Source organism: Symphalangus syndactylus, chromosome 10 (assembly GCF_028878055.3).
Source record: "Symphalangus syndactylus isolate Jambi chromosome 10, NHGRI_mSymSyn1-v2.1_pri, whole genome shotgun sequence".
In the NCBI taxonomy this organism is placed as follows: Eukaryota; Metazoa; Chordata; class Mammalia; order Primates; family Hylobatidae; genus Symphalangus; species Symphalangus syndactylus.
This window is the reverse complement of record NC_072432.2, coordinates 94,897,396-94,924,586: the sequence shown is the minus strand read 5'-3', so window position 1 is coordinate 94,924,586 and position 27,191 is coordinate 94,897,396. Positions and strand designations below refer to the sequence as shown.

General features: G+C 37.2%; 1 protein-coding gene across 6 annotated transcripts in view; it reads right to left on the bottom strand.

The window, feature by feature from the left end:
* SLC9A9 (solute carrier family 9 member A9) overlaps nt 1-27,191 on the bottom strand; it is a 608,568-nt gene that overhangs the window by 425,423 nt on the left and 155,954 nt on the right. For all 6 annotated transcript variants that reach the window (XM_063610659.1, XM_055295145.2, XM_063610660.1 and 3 more), the window contains one exon: nt 18,715-18,830. In XM_063610659.1, coding sequence (XP_063466729.1) covers nt 18,715-18,830 — 116 coding nt within the window. The remainder of the gene's footprint in view (nt 1-18,714; nt 18,831-27,191) is intronic.

Below are 27,191 nucleotides of genomic sequence, written 5' to 3'. Positions count from 1 at the left end.
TAATTCATGACATTTACTCAGAAAAGCAAATATTTCATTCAGTTTTTATATTCATCAGGGCTGTGGACTAGTGCTACTAGCATCAATGGGACACTTGTTAGAAATGGGGTGTTGGACTTGACCCTGGACCTATGGAATCAGAATTTCAGGAGGCAGAACCCCCAATTAGTACTTTCAGACTCTCCAAGTGAGTTTTACGTTCACTCACATTGGAGAACCTACTAATATAGAGCAAGAAGTAATCTTAAAAATCATCTAATTCCTCTAGGAATGTATTAGGAAAATAAGGCCTAGAAAGTTTAAGCGGCCACCTTGAATTTTCCCTGCACATCAGGAATATGCCCTGTGCATAGTAACAGATTGAACTAGACCTGAGGTCTCCTAACTCCCAATAATAAAAATAGCATAGTGCTATGACCCTTGTCAAGTGCAGGCTGGTTGGGCAAAACATTAGCTAAACAGACACTTTGACTTTGTATCTATATTCCTCCTGGCTTCTAATTTCAGTAAACGAATTATCATCCATGCATTTAATTTAGGCATCAGACAGGATAATGCCACTGTAAATTTTCTAAATTCAATTAACATGAGCCAGTAGTAGTCTCCTTATGAAAGCCAACAACGAGGGCTCAGGGCTTTATCAAGCACTTGGGATTCTTAGCACACTTTAGCCACTGGAGCAAGCAGAGATGTGTGACTTACATGTAATATGAGAAGTCACTGATTTTCATTTTTTTTTCACTTCACGGCAGACATAATATCATATTGAGTTTGAAGATTTTCCTTTAAGATTTTCTCATTATACTTCAGAGTGATTTACTAATATGATATAAAATGATTGGTTATTTTCTCATTTTTATTAAATTTTGAAGTTTTCAAGTGTACAGATGTGTTTCCACATAAATCCATCAATATGATCATAATATGCCTACTCTTTGTTTAGTCGTTTGCTTTAATAGTGTTTTTTCTTTTCCTTTTTGGTATGTCTCTCTCTTTTCCACCTCTTCCTCTCAAACTCATATCTCCTCTCTCCCCAGGTAACCGAATTTTACAATGCAGTACCGAGGTCCTCAATGTTTTTGGCACCAGGGACAGGTTTCTTGTGGGGGATGGGGAGGAGGGCGAGGTGGGGATGGTTTCGGAATGAAACCGTTCAACCTCAGATCATCAGGCATTAAATTCTCATGAGGAGCACACAACCTAGATCCCTCGCATGCACAGTTCACAATAGGGTTCACACTTCTATGACAATCTAATGCTGCCGCTGATCTAACAGGAGGTAAAGCCCAGGTGGTAATACTCGCTGGCCTGCCACTCACCTCCTGCTGTGCAGCTCGGTTCCTAACAAGCCACAGACCTGTACCTGTCTGTGGCCCAGGGGGCTGGGGACACCTGACCTAGTATATGTCCTACCAATTTCTCTTTATACTAAAATTCTCAGTATAACAATTACACACACAATTGTAACAATGTTAAATTAGATGTTTAAAATGAGAAACAAAGCAAAAACGAAAAAACAAAACAAAAACACATGTTATGGAGTGAGATGTACAATCTTAAAAGCAGCTGGGTGTGGTGGCTCATGCCTGTAATCCCAGCAATTTGGGAGGCTGAGGAGGGCGGATCATGAGGTCAGGAGAATGACACCATCCTGCTCAACATGGTGAAACCCCGTCCCTACTAAAAATACAAAAATTAGCTGGGCCTGGTGGCGCGTGTCTGTAGTCCCAGCTACTGGGGAGGCTGAGACAGGAGAATCGCTTGAACCCAGGAGGCAGAAGTTTCAGTGAGCTGAGATCACGCCACTGCACTCCAGCATGGGGACAGAGCGAGACTCCTTCTCAAACAAACAAACAAACAAAACAAAACAAAAAAAATCCAGCACGTGTCTGAAAACCAGTTACATGACTCCATTGAACCGCTCTGCCATTGAAGAATGTGAAAGACCCTAGACTAGAGGTAAAGATTTGTGAAGGGAGTTTTTTTACTACTTGTGAGTTGTAAATCTCAACTCCCACATGGGGAGGGTTGTTTGCACATCTCAAGCCTGTGAAAAGAGACTTCCCCTAGACCATCAGACAGCTTAAGATGACACACATGGAGTTTGGGGACACAGTAGATTACTGTTTGACTCTCGCTCTGCATTATTACATGGGACTGCACATGTTCATTACTGAGTTGAGTCTGTGATTACAACCCACAAACCAAATATTTTTATCCAGCAAGTCGGAAAGGAGTAGTCCCACACAATACTTTTAAGGGGACACTGGGAGAAAAAAAAAAGCAGTTTCTGTGGCTATACCTCACAAGTCCCACTTTTCAATATAAAAGTTGCAGATACACACGCATGGGGGTTATCTATACATAAGTTTATAGGGGTGACCACTGCTTTTAAAAATGTGAATCATATTTTTATATACATTTTTGCATTTTACTTTAAATAGTCAACAATGCCTGCTGGAAAACTCTCAAGTTAACTGGAAGGGCACTAATTTATTTTTTTAATAGATATATAATATTGTGTAGATGTCCTACAATCTATCATCTTAAAAATGTTGCAGCACACATTCTTGTTCATATATCCTTAAGAACTGGTGGTTTTACTTGTGTGAGATAGCCTCCCAGGAGTCAGATTGCTGGGTCAAAAGGGGCTGTATATTTTAAGGTATAATAGCTTTGCCAAATTGCTTTCCAGAAGTCTGTTAATGATTTAAATGTTCTCTAGAAATGTGTAAAAGTCCACTCTTTCCTGCATCCCTGCCAGCAATGACTGTTACTTGGTATTATAATTGTTGCCAAACTGCTAGGGGTAAAATGATATGCTGTTAACTGTAATTTACATTTCCATGACTTCTTGGAAGTTTGAATAACTTTTCACACTTGTGGCACAAGTGGATTTGTGTGTCTATGAATTGCCTTTTCATAGTCTTTTTTTTTTTTTTTTTTGAGATGGAGTCTCGCTCTGTTGCAGGCTGGAGTGCAGTGGCACAATCTCGGCTCACTGCAAGCTCTGCCCCCCGGGTTCATGTCATTCTCATGCCTCAGCCTCCCGAGTAGCTGGAACTACAGGTGCCCACCACCACGCCCAGCTAATTTTTTGTATTTTTAGTAGAGATGGGGTTTCACCGTGTTAGCCAGGATGGTCTGGATCTCCTGACCTCGTGATGCACCCTCCTCAGCCTCCCAAAGTGCTGGGATTACAGGTGTGAGCCACCGTGCCCGGCCTGCCTCTTCATAGTCTTTGTCAGTGTTTCTGCTACTTATTTCCAGATTGTCATTTTAGAGTGTTCTTTGTGTATTAGAAATAGTAATATTCTGTCCTCTGTATTTTAATAATTTTTCCCCAGTGTGTTGCCTATCTATTGACTGTTTATGGTGTCTTTTCTACTTACATATATTTTCTTTTTATATATTCAAATATATCTATATTTATAGATTCTGGTTTTCCATTCTTTGTTAAGAAGAGTCTCTATATCCTTAATCCATAGATATAGATTTACAGATTTTCTTGTAGTAGTTTTTTAAAATTTCATTATTTACAGTTTAATTCTTCTAAATATATTTTTGTAAATGGTTATATGTGTTCAATTTTATAATCTAAATGGGTAGCCAGTGAATTGTGCTAGTACCATTTGTTAAGTAAACCATCATTTCCCCATTGAATTGAAAGACCACCTCTGTCAAATTATCATTTTTCACTGAAATCTGTGTCTGGATCTATAATTTTTTACTGGTCTTGTGCTTCCTAGGCCAATACCACATTGATTTGATTATAATGGCACTGTAGTATATTCTTGCATCTGATCAGGTAGGTTACCTCATGCTTTTATTCCACTTTACAAGCTTTAAGATAATTTTATCCAGTTTCAATGTTTAAAGTGGTAAGTTTTCATTGAAATTACCTTACATTTTTACATGAATTTAGAGGAAAGTAGAATTTTTATGAAAGCTTTCTTCTCATCACCAAGATGGTGAACTATAATAGCATCGGCTAATGCCCTTCTTCCACAAAGTCAATGATGAAGAAAGCATATAGAGAAAAGTGGAATTGAAACTAACAACAACAAAAGCCATGAGAAATCCCTAGGGAGAAGGAGCACTGTTTTGGATTGGTGTGTGTGGGAAAGAGGTGAGGGGGGTGGCAAGAGTGCAGCAAATCCGGCAACGGGTGGATACACACAGCAGTTAAAAAAAAGCAAATTAGGAAAACAAACAAACAAACAAAAACTGTTTAAGCTCTGCCATTTGGCTTACTTGCATTTCCATGGAGTAATCATTGCTTAGGTCCTTGCCACACAAAGGGTACACAACTGGCTAAACACTGGGGCAGGTGTTCGTGGGGGTAATGTCAGGATCAGTGCAAACGGTCTTGTGAGGTAAGGAGTTGATAAGAACAGGTAGAGACTGAGCAGCCTTAGGCATTCTCTTTCCCTACAAATCCTAGGCTAATGGATTATCAATGTTGTTTCTCCCTTAGGACCTAAACCCCAACCTGAGAAGTTGGCTAGGCAGGGTTTCTCAACCTTGGCACTATTGATATTTTAGACCAGACAATTACCTGCAGTTGGGGGCCATCCAGTGTGTTTTCAAAGTTTAGCAGCATCCCTGCCCTCTACCCGTCCAATGCCAGTAGTGCATTCCCCCTAGTTGTAACAAGCAAAAAATGTCTCCAAAGTTAATGTGTTCTGAGGCTTAACATCACTACACTGGGTTAGTGGGATGACAGCAAATGAAAATGATAACTTTAGTTTTGAGGCCCTTCTCCAATATGTATTGCCGATTCAGTAGTTGATACTCCTAAAGGAACATGAGCAAAAGTGAAAAATAACTAGACACCTGAGGGTTATAACAACTTAGAGAACCTCAACAAACAAAATACAGAAGTATTAGAATAGATATATAAAACATTTTCGATAAGTATACTAAATACACTTAAAGAGACAGAAGAAAATCAAATAAAAGGAAATATCAGGTATGAAAAACATAGCAGTTGGAAAAAAATTATAATAGATGGAATAAATAGGATAATGGATACAACCGAAGAAATAATTTAGATAATGGGAAACCTGATTGAGGAACTCCTCCAGCAGGAAGCAAGAAAGATTGAAGAGATAACAGTACAATTTTAAAATGTTAAGAGACACGAGAGATAAAAATAGAGGTGCAACATATAGATAATAAGAGCACCACTAGATTAAAATAAAAATGAAGAGAAATCAATATTTGAAAGAATAAAAAAAGAACATAACTTTGAGTCTATACTTTTATGTCTAAACAAATTGCTATTGAATATGAGGGTATAGTGAAAATTTTTCAGGCATAAAAGGCTTTGGAAAGAATGTCACACATAAACTGACATTAAAAACATTTTTGAATGATGTATTCGAATAGAATGAAAAATTTAGAAACTGCCGGGAGGTTTATGAAAAGTAACAGGGATTATATAGTTTGCTGAAGTTTTTCATTGTTTAAAAAGTAGTCCATGAAAAAAATCGTGGAGGAAGAAAAAGATAAAGTATGTCCATAATTAAATCTTCCCATCCTAGAGCATGTTAGGACTTTTCATTTGTTCATATCTTGTTTTATATTTTATATACCTTAAAATGTTATACCTTTATTCTTTATTAAAATTAGTATCAAATAGTTGTAAGTTTTATAGATATTGAATTTTATTTCTAGAAACTTGCTGCTAAATTTTTTAAACGCTATTGGATTTTGTATATTTATCTTATACTCTGGCACCTCACGAAATTTTGTTTTTAATTCTAATAGTTTTTTTAAATAGAGTAACATCGACAAAAATGGCAGCTTTATTTCCTAATTTCTACTTTTATGCAATGTTTCATTTTCTTTCATTTTCTTACTGAATTTGCTAGAACTTCTATGCCAGTATCTTCCATTTTTCCCTTTACACATTCTCTCCTTTGGGACACTGACCACGTGAACTACATCAATAGGTTCCCATGCCCTCTAGCTTCTGATTGGATTTGACCAATCAGAAGCCCCAGAAGAGATCAGAGGAGGGGCAGAAAGGAGACTTAGGTACTTATTCCCTGACATTTTCCCTCTGAAATGCTACCTTGAACTAAAAGTGTCCCTGAACAGAAGGTCATTGCTCTGCACCAGGTGACATATCCCACAAGCTTTCTCCCACTGAATTCTAACGACCATACTCTCCTCTTATTGCTTTGAACCTAAGAGCGGTAACTGTTTGGCTACTCCCAAGCTCCAGATGCCTGCACTGTTCTTTGTAATTCTTCTACAAATGCACTTTGCAACAAGTCCTCTATAAATAAAACCTTCCTGAATTATCCAATTTCAAGTTTTCATTTAGAATAATATTTGGTATTAGATTTTGGTAAATACTTTGAATTATATTTAAATAGTTTTTTTCCTTTTTACTTAGAATTTTTATTAGTAATGCTGCTGCATATTATTAAATGTCTTTTCCTCACTGATATGATTACATATTTTATTCTCTTATAATGTATTGATGTAATAGATTATGTTAATGGGTTTCATGATATTGTACCACTCTCACTTTCATGGTATATTCTGTCTAACTAGCATTATTATTCTTTTGATGGATTTATTTATCTGACAAGTATTTACTGATAGTCTCCTCTGAGTCAGCTTATATTCTAGGCCTTGGGAATATATTAGTGAACAGAATTTTTGACCATGTGCAACTAACATTGCTGAGTTCTTTTTATAAGATTTCTTATAAGGTTGTTCAAAGTATATTCTAACTATTTCAGGAATTTATTTCCTGGGTGTGTGCTCCGTTTATTCTGACCAATCTTCCTCTCTCAGGCTGCTGAAAAGTCTTGATGTGTTTTTATCTTTCTTTGTCAGCTTTTTGGAGTTTAAGACTGTTTGTTGGACTGCCTTCTGTGATAGCAGTCCTGTGAGTGGCAGAAGATAGGCCAGTGACGGAGAAGCAGGTACCTTCAGGTACCTGGAGGAGACAGGTCCCTTACCCAGTAAGCAAAGAATCAAATTCACTCATGCAGGCTAATGTCAACTACTGCCACCTTCCTACCACCAACGTCCACATATTTCCACAACCCAAACCACTTTTCAGGATTCATAGCTTTCCAGTCTCCATCTAAAGACTTATTTGAAACTGGTATCTAGAGGCTCATGCTACTCATGGTAGAGAAAGCTCACTATCTGTTATTTCTGTAGGGTTTGCATAAAGCTCCAGGCTTCACCAGCACTCAGTTGCATATAGGAACCAACAGCTCTTTGCCTTAGGAAAATCAGATAAATTACAGTAATAAAGGGCAAGAAAGCCAAGTTAAGGTCAATACTTTCCCAGAATCCACTGCTGACCTTCATGAATTTTTTAAAAGTGATTGTAATGTTAAGTTTTGAAATGACTATCCTAGGGCCAAGTCACTCACCTCTAAACCTTAGTTTCTCTTTTATAAAACAAGGGTGGTAAATTAAAAGAAGTAGCTCTTTCCACAAAAGCATCCTACAATTGTATTATTTTAAGTCATTCATTTTATATCTAAAAGCATTGTGCATACATTGTCTGGATCAATGAAAGCAGCTATAAAAATTTGTATAAGTTGAGAAATTTTAACTAAACCATATATTTTATAATATTTAAAATTATATTAGTTTGTCATTTTTGTTGTAACAAATTATCACAAACTTAGTGACTTAAAATAATGCAAATTTATCTTATATTTCTGTACATTAGAAGTTCAACACGTCTCAGTTATATCAAATTATGGTAGCAGAGCTACATTTCTTTCTGAAGGCACAAGAGGATAATCAGTTTCTTTGCCTTTTCCAACTTCCAGAGGCCACCCAAATTTCTGGGCTCATAGCCCCCTTCCTCCATCTTCAAAGTCAGCAACATTGTATCTTTCTGCCCTTTTCTTTGAGAGTCACATCTTCCTCTGATTGCAGCCAGGAAAAGTTCTACAACTTTTAGAGACCCATGTGATTAAACTGGGCCCATTCAGATAATCCACGGTAATCTCCACGTTTCAAGGTCCTTAATTTAATCAATCTTGTAAATCCCTTTTTGCTATTTAAGGTAATATATTCACAGGTTCTGAAGATTAAGGTATGGGCATCTTTGGAGGGCCATTATTTTGCCTACCATGAAATTTACTATTAATGTTTTAGGTGTGATGATGGAATTGTGGTTATATTTAAAATTATATGTTTAAAATGGTAGCTTATTTATGGGTGCATTATTTGACCAAGGGTCTAGATAAGATCTGTACATTCCATTTAGATGATATAAGTAGTAGCTTAAACTAAAAGTCATTGTGTGACTTCTAATATTATGCAATGTGATTGATCAAGCATCACCTATTGAATATTCTTGCAAAAACTGAGGAATTTGAATCTAAGTAATCAGGACTCTCTGAAGCTAACTTTCACTTACAGAAATATGAGGATACAGGAACAATTAAATGATACCATAGGAAGTGACAAATCCAGAATGTGGTACATCTTATAGAACTGACCCAATTTTCTCAATAATAGCATTTTTTAAAAAGGTAGGAAGGAGCACTGCTGTAGATTAAAGGAGAACGCAGAGAAGAGACAACAAAATATCACTTGTGAAACCTGTTTGGGTTATCAAAGGCAAAGGGCAAAAATCAGGAAAATTTCAGTGTGGATTGGTTATTAGATGATACCAATGGATTACGGAACAATTTTTAGGTTGGATAGTGGCTTCATGATATGTAAGAAGCATGTCCTTAATCTTTGAGACGTGCACCAAAGTACATAGGGGTAAAATGACAATGTCTGAGATTTGTTTTTAAAAATTACTACCTCTCATCTATAAGAATAGATGTCGGCTGGGCGCGGTGGCTCACGCTTGTAATCCCAGCACTTTGGGAGGCCGAGGCGGGTGGATCACAAGGTCAGGAGATCGAGACCATGGTGAAACCCTGTCTCTACTAAAAATACAAAAAATTAGCCGGGCGTGGTGGCGGGCGCCTGTAGTCCCAGCTACTCGGAGAGGCTGAGGCAGGAGAATGGCGTGAACCCGGGAGGTGGAGCTTGCAGTGAGCCGAGATCGCGCCACTGCACTCCAGCCTGGGCGACAGAGCCAGACTCCGTCTCAAAAAAAAAAAAAAAAAAAAAAAAAAAAAAGAATAGATGTCAAATTATATTTGTGTTTTATTCAAAGTAAAATTACCACATTACATATATTACACTCCCACTTTAAACAAGCAACCCACAAATGAATATAGTGGGTCACGGGAGAACTAACCAGGTAGGAAGAATCATGGAAATTCATTAGTATCATGAATACAAGCAGAAATGCACACATTTCACTGTATTATACTGATGGAAAAATAGCAGCCCCATCTTAGTGCAGCATAAAAATAATGATGACAACATAACAATAAAAATAAGACATATTATCTTGTTTAATCCTTATCAAGAACCTTTAAAATAAACGTTATATTCCCATTTTATATTTGGAGTAACTGAGGCCAAGTGAGTCAGATAAAATGAAGATTTAAACATGACTGTCCCACGCCATGAACAGTGTTCTTAATCAATGTTCAATGACTGCTCTATTTATTCGATAAGTATTTATTACGTACCGTGCAGAACTCAATGGGCCTTTTATATTGTGAAACATCTGTGATGATCTAGTCACTAAATACTATCTAGTGTTGATGATGATACAGATAAAGAAATAGATCCTATTAAGCACTTGTGTATGTTGCCTTGTTCAGTGAGAGAACTGAACTAATAATTTACATCAAATAGATTTTTAAAATCTAAACTTGATGAAAAAAATTATGGACTGTATTTTCCAGCTGGCTATGCAGGTTGTCTCCATTTACTCATTTTAGATAAATATTTACTTTTGATATTGAGTCTACCCAATTTAGGAATGTTAAATGTGTCAACATACTTTGAAATCACGCTAACATAATATAAATATCAAGTTTCTTGAACCTGTGACATGTTACATAAGATAAAACAGTAATGGGCATTTCAAAAACAATGCTGAGATTGTCAGGCTGTATTTAAGAACTTATTTATATTCTTACAAAAAGAATACAATTGAGACATTTGGACAGGAGTTTATTTAATCCACTGTCCCCAAATCAGAGGCTACAGTATTCATGGTTTAAATGGCACATATACGATATTTGAATTATACAGATATTTACTCTCTTTTATTTCTGAAGCTTGGGTGTAAAGTAGTTTTATAGGTTATTATGCATCAAAGCAGAAAAATGAGACTGGGAGGAGAGATTTTAGAAAGAAAATCTCAGACATGTTAATTCAATCTCATAAAAATAAATTGCCTATATTTTATCAAATGGCATAATCTATGCGGTGCATTGTATCTGTACTTAATACCGTATTCAAACTTAATACTCAATTTTAAATTATTACGGTATTTCTATTAAGGGTCATGGTTTTGGTTTCCAACAGTTTCATTTCCATATATATTTATAGCAGTGCTGTCCAATAAAAATACAACTCAAGGCACGTATGTAATTTTAAATATTCTAGTAGTCTTCTTAAAGAAGTAAAAAGAAAACAAGTAAAATTAATTTTATAGGATATTTTATTTAACTCAATATTAAGTGAATATTATTTCAACATGTAATTAATACTGTATAAAATTATTAATGAGATGTTTCACTTTTTTCAAATGATGTCTTGGAAATCTAGGGTGTATTTCTTCTTGCAGCCCGTATCAATTTGGACTAGTCACATTTCTAGGGTTCAGTAGCAACATGTATCTCGTTAAGTATTATGTCGGATACAGCAAATCTAGAATGTGCCCTATCTAATGTTACCTAAATCAAGACACCCTGGATTAATTCTCTAGGAGGAAAATTGGACAAGTCTCTGAATTAATAATTTTTTTTCTAGTTTTGAATACTGGATTAATACTTCTGGAGTTCAAAATAGTGCAGCTGTATTTGAGTCTCAATGCAGCTGCATTATGTAAAATGAAGACACTCTAATCCAAATAGGAAACAGAGAAATTGATGAAGCGAGAAAATGCACAGAACACATGTACTTGAATGAGTGGCTTCCTGAAGACCTTGGAGGAAATGTCAGTTCCGTAAATACCAGGATGAGTTTCTGGCATCTTCTGGGTGATTATTTAATACTTGATGCAATGTGCTGAGTTATTCCTTTTCCCAAAAGAAGCTACTAGTTTGAACATCTTCCAACTTAGAAAAAACACATGATTATAACTGCTTCTTGCAAGTCTGCAAACCATAGCTTGGCATGCTCTGGAAAATGTTCAGCCACTTACCACCAGATAAACAGAAGAAAGAAATATTTGCTACATGGTTGGACAAGAGGAAAGGCACATATCTTCGTTATAGTTAAATATATCTTCTTTGGTAGACAGAAACTGATATTGCCACTCAGCTATGTACTAGAAGTCCAGCTATGTGCTAGAAATGCAGCTATGTGCTAGAAATGCAGCTATGTGCTGGAAGCCCACCCTCATCTTGGAAGACTGCCCTTCCAGGGGCCATGAGACACCTCATCCCTGAGGATGACCTAGGATACTCAACTGCTTCACATGTCATAATTGAAAAGAGATGCCCTTCTACACTCCACACTTTGCCCTATCAGTTTCTTCCTCAAGTTGCATTATTTTACTGATTTAACAGGTATTTATTAAAAACTCGTTGTTCTAGATATCAGAACTGTAAGACTGAAAAGAGGAAAAAATCCAGAAAAATAGAAAAAAACATCTCCCACACAGGAGACAAAGAAGTAAATAAATAGGTAAATAAACAACTAAATAAATTGATCAATAGTGATTAGTAATTAGTGATGTGGAGGAAAGTAAGGCATGGACAGGGGATAGAAAGCTCTGTGATTAGGGATGTCTGGGCAAGGGGGTGCAGTATTTGATAGGGTGAGCAAGAAAGGCTCTCACTGAGGTGATGGTTGAACATAGACCTGAAGAAGGTGGGGAGGGAGCAACAAGTGAAAATACACCAAAACAGCCACAAAACTGGTATGTTCAACGCACATGGGCATGATTGTGTCTCCACATATCTTTACACGCCTTAAGGACTCCCCTCTTTAACCACCTACCCAATATGAAAGGACATTTCCTACTTGTTAATCAAAATTGTTATCTTGGATAGTCAAATTTACCAAACGAGATTCGAAGACAGCAATGAAAAAGACAAGAGGATAGTATGAGGCTGGACAGCTCCTTGACAAGCTTTGGCTAATCGCAAAATGAGAGCTGTTAAACAAATCATCTATTTCCAGCTGTTTGGGCTTTTGCTCTCTTGAGTTTTGTTTATCTTTCCTCTCCCATTCCCCATCCTCCTAGTTTCTGTTTTTTGCACACACCAGAAGAAGAGCTGGCTCATTCAGTGAGCCCTCTGTGTATTTCTTTCTTTCCCTGTCCTGCCATTTTCCATACACTGTCTCTTTGGGTGTTCTGCCTTTCACTATCCACTTGTTAAGTGCTGATGATGACCTTTCCATCATCAGCAAGATCATCAGTAAGGAAAGGAGGAGATAAAATGAATCAAATTATAGTCAAATAACCCCAAATGGAGCTAAATTGAAAATTGGCTGAGAATCTGAAATCTGCAGAAGAATTAGACTTAAGACTAAATGTGTATCCATTAAAAGATGAATATGAAGGAAATAATAACACCTAGCTAATATTAGCTAAGGCTAAATGGGAAAGAATTAATTTTTAAACGGCCAAGAAATGTCAGACCTGGAGAGCATAGGTTTCCTCTCGTAAATTAGGGAGTCACAATAATTTAGGCAATAAATGAATAATTGTGGGGTAAGATTAACTAGGTGTTTTAAGGTTGTTGAAGATCTTAAATTGCACCAATTTAGCAGAGAGTGGGTTCGGCATGTTTTAATATAACAATTAGTTCCCAGTAAAAGAAGGGAATTTAAGGGTTCCTATTCATGTGTGGGTTTCTACTTTATGAGTTATCTTTAGCATTTGTTGATTTGAGGTTGGAACCTCAGAATATAAAGTTAGCAGGCTTCGGGTTGACTTTTATTTTCCCTAAAATAAAAGATTGTTTTAAAATAAAAACCAGTCTCACAGGAATAAAAATCATGCAATGTTAGATCTGGAAGGATATTAGACCTTTCGTTAAAACTTTTTATTTTACAGATGAAGAGTCAGTTTTGTCTGCTAAAAAAAAAAAAAAAGAAGTTGGAAGCGATGAGAAATACTATCTTCTACTTCCAATAATGTATAAAATCTAGAGAGGCTAAGTGGCTGCCCAAAGTTGCACAGCTGGTCCATGCCAAACTTGGAAAGTAGACTTGGGCCCCAGGATGCTCTTTATGGTTATGAACCAATATTGTATTTTAAAAACTTCAGTCCACTCAGGTGTTTGATACAATGCAAATAAGTAACCATCTTACCAAGTTGGATCCTTCCCTCCCTCTCTTCCTTCCCTCCCTCCCTCCCTTCCTCTCTCTTTTACCTCTTTGCCTCCTTCCTTCCTCCCTCCTTTCTTTCTTTCTTTTTATTTCTCTTTCTTTCTTTCTTTCTCTTTCTTTCTTTCTTTCTTTTCTTTCCTTCTTTCTTTCTTTCTCTTTCTTTTCTTCCTTTCCTTTTCTTTCTCTCTTTCTTTTTTTCTCTCTCTCTTTCTTTTTTCTCTCTCTCTCTCTTTCTCTCTCTCTTTCTTTTGAGATGGGGTTTTGCTCTGTTGTTCAGGCTGATCTAGAACTCTTGGCCTCAAGCAATCCTCCTGCCTCAGCCTCCTAGAGTGTTGGAATTACAGGCATGAGCCATTGTGCCCAGTCTGGATTTTTTTTTTTCCATTTTAATTGGTTTTCCTGTGTTATCTAAACATAATTTCAGGGGCATCACCTGCCACGGAAGGAGCAGCACTTGACTACAACTCAATTGTTTTTAGAGCTAGGTGAGTCACTCAGTAGAAGGCAACAAACTCAGCCTTCAGTGTTGGGACCAGGGAATGCTGGCTGCAGTGCTTCTGAACTTGAAGATTTGTGCAAAGGTGATGCAAAGTGAGGCCTGACCCTGAAAGCCAGAATATCTACGTATGGCAGAAGAGAACAACCTTAACTAGCCAGATAGGCTGAAAATATATAGTCTTGAGTCCATGCTTCCAGTGGCTGTCAAGGAACTTCTGCATTTCCCTTGGGCTGTGTGAGGGTGAAATCTTCTAGCAATGACATAGTGACCAGGCCATTCCTAACCCTGGGGATAGAGCAGTCTATCCCTGTATACCACTCTGGGGCTCTGATCTTCAATCCACACCATGGGTTCCAAACCTAAGACTCAGTTTTATTTCATGTTCTTTCAATCAACCTCTCATACCATAAGCAAAATAAAACATGACAAACCAGAAGAACTGTTTGTAACTTATATGACAGAGAAAAGATTAATATTCCTCACATATTAAGGGCATCTAAACATTGAAATGTAAAAGTCTAATGACTCTACTGGAAAAGGGTATCTTATGAACAGAAAAAAATAAATATATAATTTTTATTATAAATTACATCAATGTTACTCATAATAAAATACAAAAATACAAACATACAATCTTACTCATAATAAAAGAAGTACTAAGCCATGCTGTAGGGATATATAAATCCTCACCTTTCATATGGATAAACCTCCCAAGTTTTTATTGTCTACTGCATTGACTGTGAAGAACAGGTATTGTCATACCTTGCTGGTATGAATGCAAACTGATACAAATTTTATGGAGGGGAGTTTGGCATCTAGGAAAATTACAAATACATTTACCATTATCTCTTTCCAGAAATGTCTCCCAAAGAAACACTGTCAAAATGTGAAAAGCTATTAATCTCAACACCATACATAATTGCAGAAGAAAGAACCCAAATTTCTATGAATAGAAGACTGATTGAATAAACTATGGAGTACTCTTCGACTACTAAAGATGATTAGAAAGATGATCATTATTATTTATTTTGAGACAAGGTCTTGCTCTGTCACTCAGGCTGGCGTGCAGTGACGTGATCACAGTTCACTGCAGCCTCAACCTTCTGGGCTCAAGTGATCCTCCCACCTCAGCCTCCCAAGTAGCTATAGCTGGAACTACTGGTGTGCACCACCACGCTAGACTATTTTTTTATTTTTTATTTTTGGAGAGACAGGGTTTCCCTATGTTGTCCAGGCTGGTCTTGAATTTCTGGGCTCAAGTGATCCTCCCACCTTGGCCTCCCATAGGGTTGGGATTATAGGTGTGGGCCACTGTTCCCAGCTGAGAAATATTCTTATATGTTGTTATGAAGAGATGTCCAAAATACTGTTAATTAAATAAAAGTAAGGTGAAGAACCATGTGCATAGCAGCATATAGTGGAATGTGTGCATGTTTGTGTATTGGCTTAAATTTAAAAATAGAAGGGTAAACCGAAAACCAACCAAAATCACTGGAAATTTAGGGTAAAGGAGACAGGGAGAGAAGCTAGATTTCTCTTATTTTGTTCTGTGATTTTCTTTTTAGAATCCTATATATAATCTAATTTTAAAAATTAAAAACAAGATAAAACAAATGAACATTAATATATATTGACTTGTGGCTCAACCACACAGAGAAATTATTTCAAGTGATTTTAAAAAGGGAATAATTTTTAACTGTACATCACTAGTGGGATATATCCAAAGGTTAAAAATAACCACAATAAAATCTTAAGCAGTTTTTAGTTATCATATTTTTAGTAACAGTATATATATTATACTTTTGAGAATATATGTTATAAGCAAGTAGGAAATTATATTAATGTGTAGGAAGAAAAAGAGTAGGCAGAAGAAAATAAAAATGAAAATAAAAATTCAAGGCACTTACGTTCCTATAATACTAAATTTTAACTGAAAATATTATGAATATGTGATATAATTTCTCCTTTTAAAAAAAGGTCTAAAAACAATTACCAATCCAGCAGATATGCAATCCCTTAGTGCCCAGATTACAGTCTCTAACTAAATTTCCCTCTTAGAAAAAGCCAAGGCGTTTCGGAAAGAAAGGTAATTCCTAGGTAGGGTGCAGGAAATACACAAGAGAAGGTTGAAACATCTAGTCTTACTCAAAAGCAAGAAACCTATTGAAAACTGTTGTCATTATAATAAAAGGATGCAGGAGAAACTTGAAGGGACTCCCACTTGTCAAAAATGGCATCTTTTGATCATGAAAAAAGGATAATGACAAGAGTAGACTGAAACATATCATCTATGTAAAAATCCATGTGCTCATAATGATACGTTTTTAAAAGCTCATCTCATTGGTCACATGTGCAGGATGCTACACAACACATTATTTTGAAAATTAGTAAATAAAGAGAAAAAAATGGATCATTTGCCCTGATTTTGTTGCTTAAATTATATCATTGGGTACTGAAATAATTGAACTGGAAAACTACCTCATTAAGGAGAGTACCACCAGCTAATAAATGCAAAAGGTAGGATTAGATTAGCATTCCGCTAGTTTGTAACCCCTAATACATACTGGCTTAAGCAAAGACCATCAATGGGTACTAAAGCCATTGGATAAAATGGGCAACTCTAAAATGTAAAGCTTTGCAAACTTTAATGTGCATATGAATCTCTTGAGGATACTGTTAAATTCTAGCATCTGATACTAGGTCTGTGGTTGAGCCTGAGATTTTACATTTATAACAAGTCACTATGTGGTGCCAATCCTACTGGCCTGAGAAGTGATCCTCCCACCTCAGCCTCCCAAGTAGCTATAGCTGGAACTACTGATGTGCACCATTACACCAGGCTATATTTTTAATTTTTTTTTTTTTGAGAGACAGGGTTTCCCCATGTTTTCCAGGCTGGTCCTGACCTCCCAGGCTTAAGTGATCCTCCCAACTTGACCTCCCATAGGGTTGGGATTATAGACATGAGCCACTGCTCCCAGCTGAGAAAGATTCTTATATGTTCCTAAGAAAGAGAAAAGTAGACCCACATTCAAGAGCTGGCCTGATACTCTTAGCTAGGCCTTGGCATTCTTCTGTTGAACAAAAACAGCTTAACAGAATGACATCAGGCAAGCCTATTCTGTGACCATGATGGATCCAGACAAAAACAGTACTATTATGTAATTGTTGATGAACATTGTCCAAACCACAAAACTGAACAAACATCCCCCTATCCTGGCTATTATGAGTGACCACTGCTTCTTTACCAATTGCAGCTTTAGGCTCAATTGAGTCTTTCCTCCTTCTAAATAAGACTTAACTAAGATGCCCAGTCTTGGAGTTATTCCCACTTCCTGACAGCATCGAATCCAGACCAAAGCCCCGATGCCTTAAACCCTCACTAAAATAACCAAACATAAACCCAAGTCCTATAATAAGTCCTTTCTAATACCCACTGAGACATAACATGATTCCCCATGGTATTCACTTTCATTGCAACGAGTAATAAAAGCATCTTGTTTAACTACAGGTTGTGTTCTTGTAGTCTTTGCTAGAGTAGCAATCCAATAATATGATGGATCAGGCTGACAGCTGAGTCACCAATCACTATTTGCCTCTGGAGGTGATTCAATAGAAGGGTCCCAGCACCACCTTTAAAGTAACCATACCAAAAAAGTTGAACCTGAATCTGATTAAACACCTGACTCTAACCATCAGTTTATAAGAAATACAGGGCACTAAGGAATATTTTAAGGAACTATATTTGATTCAACCACAAGACAAATTACCTCTTTTTTTAAACAAATAAATGACAAGAAAATAAAAATAAAAGGGAAACTCCTAGATAAAAAGAGGCTCAATAATCACATCAATCCATTGAATATGCGGCCCTTGTTTGGATCTTGATTTGTACAAACTGCTATACAAATGAATAATGACAATAAGATGATTAGGAATATTAAAACAATGAGTAGATTTCGGACAATATTAAAGAATGATTGTTAATATTTTTAGGTCTTACAATGGCAATACTCATTTTTCAAAACATTTACAAAGAAAATAATATGATTGCTAGAATTTGCTTTAACATAATCCAGTCATGATGAGAGAGAGTGCATGCGGAGGGGGTATAAATAAGATGATTGCCCACATTTGATAACTGCTGAAGGGCATATGCCAATTCTATTTACTATTCTCCCTATGTTTGATATGCTTGAAAAGTACCATAGTAAATTTTTAAAAATATATATTTAAACCATTTAATGCATCATTCTCAAAAGAAGAGAAGATATATTGACTGGAGAGAAATTCAGGATGATAACTCAAAATGGCTACATGTTCTAGAGCAGGGGTGTCCAATCTTTTGGGTTCCCTGCACCACATTGGAAGAAGAATAATTTTCTTGGGCCACACATAAAATACACTAACACTAACGATACCTGACGAGCAAATAAAAAGGTCTGTGCATAAATCTCATTATGTTTTAGGAAAGCTTATGAATTTGTGTTGGCCAGCATTCAAAGCCATCCTGGGCTGCATGCAGCCCATGGGCCGCTGGTTGGACAAGCTTATTCTAGAGAAATAAACTATAATGACTTTAAAGATCTCTCCCACTACTGAAATTACTTTCTAACCAGTTTCTTTAGCACTACTAAAATATTCTCCTTTTCTTTTGTAATTACTAACAGATATGTCAACTGCAGGTGAAGAGAAATAGAAATTATTATTACGTAGACTCAGGTGATGGTCTTGGGGAGAAACATTCAATTTAAATGTTTGATTCTTAAAAGAAGAAAATATATTATTTGAGCAATTACCTGGATCTGTAGCAGACATCAGTGAACCAAAAAATAAACAGTCAGTGAAATGAAAGTCTCCATTTTTCAACTGGCCAGCATGTATCATAGCCTTCACAAAACCATACATAATTAACCTGTTGAAGAGAAAAACATGACCTTCAAACATCAAGATGCACCCCATGTAAACCCATGCTATCATAAGCCACATGCTAATGTTTTTCCTGAATACGTATCATGCACAAATTGCCACCACCCTGCCACATGACAGCCATGCTAGCTGTCTGTACACTGGAATCTCTTGGCTATGAAAGACAATTTTACCAAATATCACAATTTATTCACTTGGTAAAAGGTAATGCAACAGTTTATAGTATTTTCCAATGAAAACAAGATAAATCTCAAAGATATAAAAAATAATCTGTCAAATGTGGTGTGGCAAATCATATCCAAAAACACAGCAGCAGTGCTGACATCTGTAAATGGATTGCTTTTCAGTTTTCCTTGTTTTGTCTGCTGGGGGTGTCTGAAAAGGGTTCAAATTTCAAGTCCATCACTGTGATGAGAAGGATATTGGCCAATCACAGGGCACTCATTCAACCAGTCACTTTATAATAGATGAGTCTCTGCTGCTAGTGGTGTCAGGACACTTCCACACTGGGTAGAGAAGCACTGTTAGGTTAGAGCATGTATAACTCCAGTTCACTGTTTAAAATGAATACTGAAACAATTGCATCGTGATCTTTCAAGGAAAGATTATATAACCTTACTGTGCCCACACCATGGCATGCAAATTGTCTGTTTTGGTCATCATTTGCCAATCTATAGCTTTTAATTGGTATTTAATTATTTAACTGACTGATTTTGCTAAGATCCTAGTAGAGGAAATAGAGAGGTGGGTGAACTGAGTCATAGTGTAATTTAAGAACTGTAAGAGTTTTTAGAAACTATAGACCATCAGACCAATAGATGGATGTTTAAACACTCACGTGAACTTAAAGTTAGTTCTCAGGTTTTGGGCATAGCTAAAAAGGCTAGAAGTCAGATATTTAAAAATGTCAATAAGAATGCAGATATTTCAAATTATGTCAAGAAAAGTATCACTATGAGAGAATATTTCAGACCTACCTGCATTTAAATCCAGGCTTTACTATCTACTATCTATATGATTCTAAGTTATTACTAAAACTTTCTGAACCTGAATATGCATGAGGTAGGGATAACAGTAATAGCCCACAGAATTGTTGTAAGGATTAACTGAGGTAATACATATTTGGTGTCTGGCACATAGCAAATTCTCAATGAGGTCACTGAGGCTAAAAGTAATGATCAAAATAGTAGGTAACATTTACTTACCATTTTTACTTCTACACATGCTTTAACTATTAAATCCCCACATCAATGGTAATATTTTTTTGTATTTCTAGCAAGAAAACTAAATATAGTGTGATTAAGTAATTTGCTTAAGGGGACACAGCTATTAAGTTGTGAAGCCCAGATGTGAATTGAGAAGGTCTGGCTCTAAAGCCTAGGCTTTTAACCACCACACTGTATTGCTTAGATCAACAGTTCTATATTTTACATGACATGTTATCTCATGTAATACACCCTCAACCATCCCATGAGTTAGTTGCTCCAGGTAGTCCAAAAGACAGCAATGAAGTATCCCTAAGAACTTAGAAATAATTCTACCCTCTGAATTGAACTATTAAGCCAATCCATAATGGTTTAGAGCACAGGGGCCCAACATTGCTTTGCAAAGCATGGATTCTAGAAGGGGAGGCTGAATCTTAACCAGGCTGAAGGTATTAAATATCTGAGAAAGACTGTCAGTGGGACACAGCATGGGAGCTGGGAAAAGGCAAGTCTAAGAGGCCTCATTCATGGCAGCTCACCCACACTTATCTAGAGGACAGCACACTGCCGGTTACCAGGTGCACAGTCTCTTGACAAGTATAGGGTAGCTTCATTCAGCTTATTTATTCATTCAAAAGATACTTCTTTTATTATTATTATTATTATTATTATTATACTTTAAGTTCTGGGATACATGTGCAGAATGTGCAGGTTTGTTACATAAGTATATACATGCCATGGTGGTTTGCTGCACCCATCAAATACATTAGGTATTTCTCCTAATGCTGTCCCTTCCCTAGTCTCCCACCCCACAACAGGCCCCAGTGTGTGATGTTCCCCTCCCTGTGTCCATGTGTTCTCATTGTTCAACTTCCACTTATGAGTGAGGACATGCAGTGTTTGATTTTCTGTTCCTGTGTTAGTTTGCTGAGAATGATGGTTTCCAGCTTCATCCATATCCTTGCAAAGGACATGAATTCATCCTTTTCATGGACGCATAGTATTCCATGGTGTATATGTGCCACATTTTCTTTATCCAGTCTATAATTGGTGGGCATTTGGGTTGGTTCCAAGTCTTTGCTATCGTGAATAATGCTGTAATAAACATAGGTATGCATGTGTCTTTATAGCAGAATGATTTACAATACTTTGTAAATCACAGTAATGGGATTGCTGGGTCAAATGGTATTTCTGGTTCTAGATCCTTGAGGAATCGCCACACTGACTTCCACAATGGTTGAACTAGTTTACACTCCCATCAACAGTGTAAAAGCGTTCCTATTTCTCCACATCCTCTCCAGCAGCTGTTGTTTCCTGACTTTTTAATGATCGCCATTCTAACTGGTGTGAGATGGTATCTCGTTGTGGTTTTGATTTGCATTTCTCTAATGACCAGTGATGATGAGCTTTTTTTCATATGTTTGTTGGCTGCATAAATGTCTCCTTTTGAGAAGTGTCTGTTCATATCCTTCACACACTATTTGATGGGGTTGTTTATTTCTTGTAAATTTGTTTAAGTTCTTTGGAGGTTCTGGATATTAGCCCTTTGTCAGATGGATAGATTGCAAAAATTTTCTCCCATTCTGTAGATTGCCTGTTCACCTGATGATGGTTTCTTTTGCTGTTCAGAAGCTCTTTAATTTAATTAGATCCCATTTGTCAATTTTGGCTTTTGTTGCCATTGCCTTTGGTGTTTTAGTCATGAAGTCTTTGTCCATGCCTATGTCCTGAATGGTATTGCCTAGGTTTTCTTCTAGGGTTTTTATGGTTTTAGGTCTTATGTTTAAGTCTTTAATCCATCTTGAGTTAACTTTTGTATAAGGTGCTTCTTATTGATCCCCTACTATGTGTCAGGCTCCGTGCTAAAGGCATAAATTATATCAGTGAGCAAACAAAGATCCCTGCCCTCATGGGGCACACAGTTTAGCAGGATAGACAGCAATAAGACACAATCAGAAATTCAAATTGTAACTGTTATCTCTGTTATCTACATTACTTTCTGATTAACACTGGGACATTCTGGACAGTCATGGCATTAGCAGAGAAATGCTCCTCAGTATTCATCCCTTCAGCCTCTTCTGGCATTAGCCCAACTTCACCTTGGCCCTTTGTCACTTGAACTACAGTTCAAATATTGAATATCAATTGGTTCTGGAATCAATATAAACTTTGTGATCTGTCACTATATTTCTGAATTCTATACCCATTAGTTAATTTTGTACGTTAGGAATCTGAGGCTCAGAGTTAAAATGACTTGTTCCATATTGTACAGAAGCCATTAAATTGGATATTATAAAAAATGTATGTATATATACTACCTAGGTATGGCAGGGTTATGTGGAAACTAGAAGCCTCATATACTATTGCTAGAAATGAAATTAAAGTTTTTATGGAAACCAATTTGGCAATTTATTCTAAAAGCATTAAGTTTAGAAAATATTCTATAGCTTATTAAATGGTTTCCTATAAATTTATACCAAGAAATTAATAAAATATGTACCAAAAGATGTGAATTTAGATCAAGATTCCTTTTATAATAATAAAAAATTCAAAGCAATCTTCTACATGTCAAATGAATGAATAACATAATACATACGATGACGGACTAATATGCAACTATTAAAACTGTATATAATAATATATATTAGACAGAAAAATAAATCGATAACACAAATTATAAAGTGATATATAAAATAAATTATACTGGGCATGGAAAAGTAAATTATTAAAACAAGTTAATGATTATATCTAATTTTATAAAATTGAGTATACTTAAAGTAGGCATACATATAAACAGAAAAAGTTAGACGCATACAGCCCCATGTTATTGTTAATAGTGGTTATATAATAGAATTAAATGACCCCTCCTTTTTGCTTTTCTGCATTTTTCCAGTTCTTTTTAAATAATAGCCATAAAAAAAAACAAAGAACAATGTACATCAGGGAGTACTATTATGGACACAATAGTTATTCATTGTGTTACTTAATCCTCATAATTCTATGAGCTATGTTCTATAATTATTCCTTTTACAAATGAGAAAATTAAGACTCAGAGAGGTTAACTAACTTGCCTAAGATCACAGAATTAGCTTGTGACAAACCAGAGTATGAATCCAGGCAGCTGGACACCAAAGCCTACATACTTAACTGCCAACTCTATAATGCTTTTGAAATCAGGAGAAACATGCATGTGTGTGGGTACACACACACACACACACACCCCACATACAGTTTGCTTTTTCAAAAAAGAAAGAAAATTACTTATTTACTCCAAATCAACTCCTTGACTTAAAATAACTATAATTTCAGTCATTTCCTTGAGATAATACAAAAAATAAAAATAAAAAGCCCAGTTCAGTTCAAGTTCATATGGTAATTGTTATTATTACTAATATAGCAATGGCCATTATCACTGCTAATTATAATAAGCCAACAATTACTATGCACCTACAATGTGCCAGGCACTCTTATAAATGGTAGCTATTGTTATTGTTGGCACATTGTCATTACTAAAAACCAATTAGTTATAAATACATTAACTGCGAGGCTAAAAATTGAAGGCATCCATTACCAGTCACCATATCCTCACAGAGTGGTGTATTCTTTCTATCATCATAAGGCACAATGGCTCAGGACAGGATAGATGCAATTTGATGGGCGAGGGAATCTGGTGAAGTCTAGTGCATACAATGCCCTGAAGATGGCAAACCTGAGTCAGATGTCCTCCCGTGGACACTCTGAGGTTAGTTACAGCCTGGGTTACAGGGGTGGACAGAAGCAGAAACTGTCTCATAAAAAGTAAAATCATTAATAACATTGATTTCGACAAATATCCAATTAGTAATATCCTTTGAAAAACAGAGTGCTGGTGCTATAGTGCATATAAAGACGGAAATCCATGACCTGCTCTCAAAGAGTAGAGACTCACAGGATGGCAGTCATAAATTTTACTCTAATAGAAGGCATTGCATAAAAGGGGATTTGGGAAAATGCTTAACATACTCATTTCATTTAGAGTTATGACGCACACACTGATTTTAAATTTCATGAGCTAGTTTCACACTATTAAAGCCCTACACTTAAAGCTATGTTATAAAAATGTTTCAATACAAAAAGTTCCAGAAGTTTTAATTGTTTGGATGATTTAAAAATATAGTACCTTAATCTCAGTATTCTTTAAAAGGAATCCTCCTCCTCCTCCCTCTTCTTTTTTAAAAATAGCCTTCACTAAATTATGAATAGATCACCCGAAAAGGCAGTTTTTTGAATTGTTAGGGATAAGCAAAGGAAGTTGTCAGTTTGGAGACAAAGCTGTGTGGGCCAGTCCCATTAACTGTCAGAAAAACCACATCCCTGACTGAAAAACCATGTGAAATAGGCCACTATGTGCAGCTTGCTCTGCAGTAGGAAAACCCAGGATCTACAGGAGCTGGAATCAACATGAAAGTTATGATCTGTATCTAGATTTCTGAATTCTATACCCAAATGTCCTTTGGGAAAATACCTTTCCCTACTTATTTGTTCAGATTTTATTGATAGTTTCAATCTCACATTTTATTTTTTCTGAAGCATGTGTTTAAGGGCAATCCCTCTTAGAACTCATAAACTGTGCTAGGCTGGATAGGACTGGGAAGTTCCCCTAGTGAAATTCATTCATTCACGTACTCATTAATTTACACATTGACTCATTCATTCAACAAATAATTAACAATATACATAATTCCTATTCTAAAATACTTTATATTTTGAGATAGAGGTAGAGCAAGATGGTAGAACAGAAGGCTCCAGTGATTGTACCCCCCACAAATATAACAATTTAACAACTATCTACACAAAAAAAGCAACTTAATAAGAACTAAATAGCAGGTGAGCACTCACAGTATCTGGTTTTGGCTTCATATAGCTAAAAGAGTTACTGAGGAGGGTAGGAGACAGTCCTGAAATGCCAATGCCACTTCTCCTCCATCTTCTGGCAGCAGCAGTGTAGCATGGATAAAGAGAATCTGTGCATCTGGGACAGGGAGAGTGCAGCAATTGTAAAACATTGCACTGAACTTAGCGGTGCGCTGTCACAGCAGAAAGCCAAACTGAGCTGAACTCAGTTGATTCCTGTCCACAGAGGAAGTATAAAACCAGCCTTAGCCAGAGAGGAATTGCCTATCCCAGCCGATTAGAACTTCAGTTCTGCCAAGCCTCCCCACTGCAGGCTAAATTCCTCTGGGGCCCTAAATAAACTTGAAAGGCAGTCTAGGCCACAAGGACTCAAACTCCTAGGTGATTCTGCAGCTCAGTGCTGAACTGGGCTCAGAGCCAGTGGACTGGGGGCATGCTACCTACTGAAACACCAGTCAGGGTGGCTAATGCGGTGCTTGTGCGACCCCTTCTTCAACCATAGGCTGCACAGCTCATGGATCCAAAAGAGATCCCTTCCTTCTGCTTGAGGAGAGGAGAGAGAAGAGTAAGGAGGACTTTGTCTTGTATCTTGGATATGAGCACAGCCACAGTAGGATAGGGCACCAGTCAGAGTTGTGAGGCCCCTTTCTCAGGCCCTAGCTCCCAGATAACATTTCTAGACACAACCTGGGCCAGAAGGGAACCCACTGCCTTAAAGGGAAGGGCACAGTACTGGCAGGACTCATCATCTGCTGACCAAAGATCCCTTGGGCCCTAAATAACCAGCAGCAATACCCATGTAGCATGTCATGGGCCTTGGGTGAGACTCTGAGACTTGCTGATTTCAGGTAAAACTCAGCACATTCCCAGCCTGTGGTGGCTATGGGGAGAGACTCCTTCCTGAGAAAAGTAGAGGGAAAAGTAAAAGGCATTTTGACTTGCACCTCAGGTACCTGCTCAGCAACAGCAGGACAAAGCACCAAACAGACTCTTGGGCTCTTGGACAGCATAGGTGGACCTGCCCTGGGCCAGAGGGGAGGCTACTGCTTGGAAGAGTGAGTGCTAGGCCAGGTAGCATTAACCACAAGCAGACTGAAGAGAGCTTGGGCCTTAAGGGAACATAGGTAGTGGCCTGGGAGTACTTCCTGTGGGCCTATGGTGGTGACCATGGGGTAAGGTCCCTCTGCCTGTGGAAAGTGGAGGGAAGAGTGGAAATGACTACATCTCACAGTTTGAGTACCAGCTTAGTCATAGTAAAACAGAACATCAGGCAGACTTGAAAGGATTTTGACTCCAGTACCTGGGTCCCACACAGCACCTCTGGACACATCTAGGGCTTAGGGGAACTTACCACCTTGAAGGGAAGGATACGAGACTGGCTGGCTTTTCCACCTGCTGATGGTGGAGCCCAAGGGCCTTGAGCACACATATGCAGCAGCCAGGGAGTGGTTACAGCAGGCCTTGGGCAAGACCCAGTACTGTGCTGGCTTCAGGTCTAACTTAGCATAGTTCCATTGGTGGTAGCCACAGGGGTACTTGTTTTACCTCAACCCCAGGTCCATGTAGCTCAGAACAGAGCAAGGCTCCATTTGTTTGGGAGAAAGTAATGGAAGAGAACAAGAGTCACTGCCTGGTAATGTAGAGATTTCTCCCCGATCTTACCTAACGCCTTCAAGGCAGTACCTGTTTGAGTCTGCAAGAACCACAATGTTACTGGGCTCAGGGTGTCCCCTGATGCAGATATGGCTTAGATAATAACACCCAAGTCTTTTAGAATACCTGGAAAGTCTTTCCAAGAAATATGGGTACTATCAAGCCCAGGCTGCAAAGACTACAATAAATACCCAACTGTTAAATGCCCAGACAAAGACAAACATCCACAAGCATCAAGACCACCACGGAAAACATAACCTCAACAAGTGAACTACATAAGGCACCAGGGAACAATCTTAAAGCAACAGAGATATATGACCCTTTGGACAGAGAATTCAAAATAGCTGTTTTGAGGAAACTCAAAGAAATTCAAGATAACACAGAGAAGGAATTCAGAATTCTATCAGATAAATTTAATGAAGAGATTGAAGTAATTAAAAAGAATGAAATAGAAATTCTGGAGTTGAAAAATGTTATTGACACATGAAAGAATGCATTAGAGTCTTTCAATAGCAGAATTGATCAAGCAGAAGAAATAATCAGTGAGCTCAAAGACAGGATACTTGAAAATACACAGAGGAGGCAAAAGAAAAAAG